This window comes from Colossoma macropomum, unplaced genomic scaffold (assembly GCF_904425465.1).
Source record: "Colossoma macropomum unplaced genomic scaffold, Colossoma_macropomum, whole genome shotgun sequence".
Lineage (NCBI taxonomy): Eukaryota > Metazoa > Chordata > Actinopteri > Characiformes > Serrasalmidae > Colossoma > Colossoma macropomum.
Window position 1 is genome coordinate 32,326,964 of NW_023494795.1, and position 5,435 is coordinate 32,332,398.

Here is a 5,435-nt window from a genome sequence, read left to right on the forward strand (position 1 = left end):
ATAAATGATGTCATAACATATTACGACATGCTTTTCTGAGCGTTAGTTTTAGTGCAGCACAATATGCCAACTACTGAATAAAAACTATGTTCACAGTTTCTGAAAGATTTTTGTTAAATGTAGGATTTTTTTGTCTCTGTTACAATCGATCAGATTTTTGGAAAAATAAATATCATGACATACCGTGTACCTTGAAAATTCAATATCATGATATTGTGTTTACATATTGCCCACCTGTAACAAGTCAAGATTTTGAGAAAATTAATCATTATTTCAACAGTCAGAATTTTGAATGTTGAAAGTAAGTTTATATCAATTTTAAAATACTGATTTACGTTTTTAGAAGTATTTTTTATAATTAAAAAAGATGTTGATAACTGCAAAGGCCCTCTCTATGCTGTAGTACCGGTCCAGCCCGCGGATTGATACGCCGCATTTTCGAAGGCTGTATAAAATCTGGCTGCCGCGACGCAGCATCACTTGTTGGAGAAGATCAGAAGGTTTTGGCCGCATTTTTCACGTTAAATCAACGAAACAAACCAAGGTGGGTTTTAAACGATTTAGAGAAAGGTTGGCTGTCTAATTTCTCTTTCTGTTTAGACAATAAGCTGACTCCATTGTGGTCTATGGGGTTTATTTAACGTTAGCCGCCTTGAAAAAAGGAGCCGGTAACAAAGACAGCAGCGTTAACCTTAGCTAGCTAAAGCTAACCGCGAGGTCCCCGCATTTAATTCAGTTTTATAACTCGCTATTCATCTCAATTTAAGATGTTTGTAGTTGCTATGTAGTTATTCAGTTAAACTCAACTGACATTCGTCGTGTTTGCTAGCTGTAGTGAAGGCTTTCATTCACTAAAAGGCCAGCTGAGGGAGCCGCGTTAACGTTACATTGCGTTTAAAGATGCCGGCTGCCGTGTCAGACATTTTACTTTTTAAATAACCCCATAACATTTAAGATAACGAGAGAAATGGGGTAGCCTCGAGTATTAGCTTGGTTTGTATTTATGTAGATATAGACCAAGCTGCCTATGAGTCGTAACGAGTCTGAAGTTCGCCTCTTACGCGAATTGTCCGTTCCGCCTTAAATGGTGCAGCAGTTACAGTCTACCGCCCAAGCCACCAGAATGTAATTGCTGCACCATTTAAGGTGGAACGGACAATTCGAATAAGAAGCGAACTTCAGCTTCACCTCGTCTTGGAAATTGCCAGTACAAATAAAGTGTTCATTATACAGGCACATAATATAATCTAATGTGGTTTAAAAGTAGTTTTTTTGCTTTTGAACGTCGAGTTCAATGTCTAGTATCTCGAAAGCCATGTGCTTCAGCTTGAGTGACCGGTTTCCTTCTCTGTAGTTTTTAATTACACTTTAAATCACGTATAAGTTGGATCTATTTGTTGGTTAACCTGGTATTATAACGTCGATCTTTACGGTATTTAAGGTTGGAAAAACCATGTTTCTGAGTTTTCTGGTTTTTGCCGTTTTTTCCTCCTCAAACACGTGTTTCCTCCATTGTGAGCCGCGCAGGTCTCGCCATGTTGATTTAGCCCTACAGTGGGCAAGTTCACGAGCAGCTTCATTTTGAGTTCTGAGAGGAGTGGCTTTATATTAAAACCTAGTTCGCTGTATCAAAATGTGTCACTAACATTAAAATTTACCAGTAAGCTCGGAATTACTTTTTGGGCCTCGCTACGAGGAAACGGAAGTGAAACAAAAAGTAAGTTTGGTCTGATTCATACTTTCGCTCCGTCTCCAGATGCCTGAAGAAATGCGCCAAGAGGAGGAGGCTGAGACCTTTGCCTTCCAGGCAGAGATCGCCCAGCTGATGTCCCTAATCATCAACACCTTCTATTCCAACAAAGAGATCTTCCTCAGGGAGCTTATTTCCAACGCTTCCGATGTAAGTGCCAATTTTAGAGTTGGATGTGTGGTAAGCGGTGGGTGTTGTGGCAGCAATGTCACAGTACCTACAGACATTTTCATATGATATGATGTACATGAGCGTTTAATTTTTCTAAGATTGAAATAAGCTGGAACAGACAAAATGGAACCTGAAGTGCTATATGATAAAAATGATAGTGATTTATATTTATTGTTTTAGTTTGCTCTTCTCTAAATGTACTTATAGGTCTAATCATTCTCACTTTGTAATTAAACATGTATGTAGTGTTTATTCGTTAAGTGCTCACAATATTCTTAATATGCCCAGAAAGACATTGTGCAATAAACTATTCTGCCCCCCTTAAGCAGGGAGAGCCCTCTCAAGAAGATCGAATGATGTGGTAAAGATATAATGCCACAGTACATTTAGTGTTGTAAGCATGTTGGTATTTTAAGTTTGTGAATGTGTTGTAATGGATAAAATGCTCTAAAGCAGCAGCAGTGACATTACAGTATTCCACTACTTACAATGTATTTTATAGTTACCTTGTGCTGTTTTTTCAGGCTCTTTTAATTGGGCTAATTTTTTTTTTTTTTAATTTTTTAAAATACATGTTCATTGTTTTTAGAAGTTGATACCCATGGTGTACTCAAAGGCTTAAATTGGTCATTGCCCACCCTTACATGTGACTGTTCATTGCTCAAGTATGTGTAAGAAGATTTTGATTTCAGCACTTTTCTTTCTGACTCACAGGCTCTTGACAAAATCAGATATGAAAGTCTGACTGATCCATCTAAACTAGACAGTGGAAAAGACCTGAAGATCGATATCATCCCCAACAAGCATGAGCGCACCCTGACCCTCGTGGACACTGGAATCGGCATGACCAAGGCAGATCTCATCAATAACCTTGGTACCATTGCAAAGTCAGGGACCAAGGCCTTCATGGAGGCACTTCAGGTAAACTGCTGTGAGAAATGAACGGAATAGTGCTGGGTTTTAATTTGAGAAAATTAGATTGCATTTCCTCAATGTCATATTTTAATTGGCCCACATTTCCTCAGTGTTATGCCCTTTATTAAAACAATGCTTTACTGACCTGACTAACTTTGTCTTGATTATTAAAGGGAATCATAGTTTTGTACATGTTAATCAGATAATGCACACTCACTGAAATGAAAGCTAATTACTGCATTTTGGACTGTTCTTTTAAAACGACAACTGACGAAGTGTTACAATTTGTATTGCATTTTTGAGTGCTGGATACTGTGACAAACTCACAAATAGAGAACTTGGCACCATTTTTTATGGTCATTGATGAAGCTCCTTAATTGTCAAATATTATAAGACTGTAGCAAAATCAGTGCCCATCATTCGGTGTCTGTAGAGGCCATATCATCCAGCACAAGAACAAAGTAATTTGAACCTGCCCAAATAGTCCTCTTAAAGAATTTTCTTAACCGTTCTATGTATTGAATTTGCTGTAATATATGTAAACATTTTTAACCTTCTCCAGGCTGGTGCAGATATCTCCATGATTGGGCAGTTTGGTGTGGGTTTCTACTCTGCCTACCTGGTGGCTGAGAAAGTGGTGGTGATTACCAAACACAATGATGATGAGCAGTATGCCTGGGAGTCCTCTGCTGGTGGCTCTTTCACTGTCAAAGTTGACCATGGTATGTTTGGATTCAGGAGCATCTAAAAAGGAAACATTCCTTTTGTCAGTTAGCAGGTTAATGATGGACATTGGATTTTTGATATTTAAATATCTGTATTGGTGAGTAGATTGACTGTTTTGGTTTGATTGTAATATTTAGTGTTTTGAATTTAAAACAAAAAGCAAAGGCCTAACATGGGTTTGTGTGCAGTTTGTGTAAGTGGTGGTCAGTTCCTTTTTAGTTTGGATGAATTAGTTACTTATAGTTTAATTTTATTTCTAAATTACATGTCTTACATAGTTAATTACAGTAAAACCTAGGATAAGTTTGAAGGTTTGCATTATAATCGCATCAATCTGTGTAATTTGTTTGCAGGTGAGCCCATTGGTCGTGGAACCAAAGTAATCCTTCACCTCAAGGAAGATCAGACTGAATACATTGAGGAAAAACGAGTAAAGGAGGTGGTCAAGAAGCACTCTCAATTCATTGGGTACCCAATCACCCTCTTTGTAAGTGTTAAAATGGTCTGTGTACACTTTCATTTAAATGGTTTACTAAATGTTTCCATGAAGTTATTGCAGGTTAAGAGTCTAACAACTAAATGCTCTATGATAAAGCATAGAAAGGTTTAATTTACATGGAAGTATACATGCATACATACATTTGTATGTACACTTGCATATAGTGGGGAGAAATTGAGTAATTGTCAGTTTACTTAAGAATCTTAATTGTTGCTGTGTGGGTGGTTGCATGAAGGATTGCAGTACAGCCTGTATTTTTAACAGCTCTTGTGCTAATCTGTTCCTGCTCCTCCTACAGGTGGAGAAGGAGCGAGACAAGGAGATCAGTGATGATGAGGCTGAGGAGGAAAAGGCAGAGAAGGAAGAGAAGGAAGAGAAAGAGGAGGGAGAGGACAAGCCCAAGATTGAGGATGTTGGTTCAGATGACGAGGAAGACTCCAAAGATAAGGACAAGAAGAAAAAGAAGAAAATCAAGGAGAAGTACATTGACCAGGAGGAGCTGAACAAGACCAAGCCAATCTGGACCCGGAATCCTGATGACATCACCAACGAGGAGTATGGAGAGTTTTACAAGAGCCTGACCAACGACTGGGAGGACCACCTTGCAGTAAAGGTATTCAGGAATGGCAAAATTAAGGGTTTACTGCTCTAAAGGGTGCTGTAAATTAAGATTATTTAATGTTCTATGAGAACTGACCTGTCTTGGTAGCACTAGCCTATTACATTTCGATAGCTTATTGACTATCGATGCCGAATTACAGCAAGTAATCACATTTATAGCTCTGTAACCAAGTTTTATATAAATGTTTTGTTGTAGCACTTCTCTGTTGAGGGTCAGCTGGAGTTCCGTGCCCTCCTCTTCATCCCCCGCCGTGCTCCCTTTGACCTTTTTGAGAACAAGAAAAAGAAGAATAACATCAAGCTCTATGTGAGGAGGGTCTTCATCATGGACAGCTGTGAAGAGCTCATCCCAGAGTACCTGAGTAAGAATCAGAGTAAAATCATTGGTTTAAAGCTAAATTAACTTTGGAATGGCATTGACATGACTAGATGGAACTTCAGACTTGATGATTGACTGTCCAATTGCTTCTGATGGTGAGTTTGACCAAATTTAATTTTCCCTCTTCTCCCATTAGACTTCATCCGTGGTGTTGTGGACTCTGAGGATCTTCCTCTAAACATCTCCAGAGAGATGCTGCAGCAGAGCAAGATCCTGAAGGTGATCCGCAAGAACATCGTCAAAAAGTGCCTGGAGCTGTTTGCTGAGCTGGCTGAGGACAAGGACAACTACAAGAAGTTCTATGAAGCATTCTCCAAGAACCTCAAAGTAAGCTTGTACCTCTTGGAAAGAGGTTCCAAAAGTGCATCACTGAT

General features: G+C 38.9%; 1 protein-coding gene across 1 annotated transcript in view; it reads left to right on the plus strand.

The window, feature by feature from the left end:
- The first annotated feature begins 437 nt into the window (after positions 1–437).
- hsp90ab1 (heat shock protein 90, alpha (cytosolic), class B member 1) overlaps positions 438–5,435 on the plus strand; it is a 7,578-nt gene continuing 2,580 nt past the window's right edge. Inside the window, exons 1-8 of the mRNA XM_036582203.1 lie at positions 438–544; positions 1,757–1,900; positions 2,636–2,842; positions 3,399–3,558; positions 3,916–4,049; positions 4,360–4,674; positions 4,879–5,044; positions 5,198–5,388. Coding sequence (XP_036438096.1) covers positions 1,757–1,900; positions 2,636–2,842; positions 3,399–3,558; positions 3,916–4,049; positions 4,360–4,674; positions 4,879–5,044; positions 5,198–5,388 — 1,317 coding nt within the window. The 5' untranslated portion in view covers positions 438–544. The remainder of the gene's footprint in view (positions 545–1,756; positions 1,901–2,635; positions 2,843–3,398; positions 3,559–3,915; positions 4,050–4,359; positions 4,675–4,878; positions 5,045–5,197; positions 5,389–5,435) is intronic.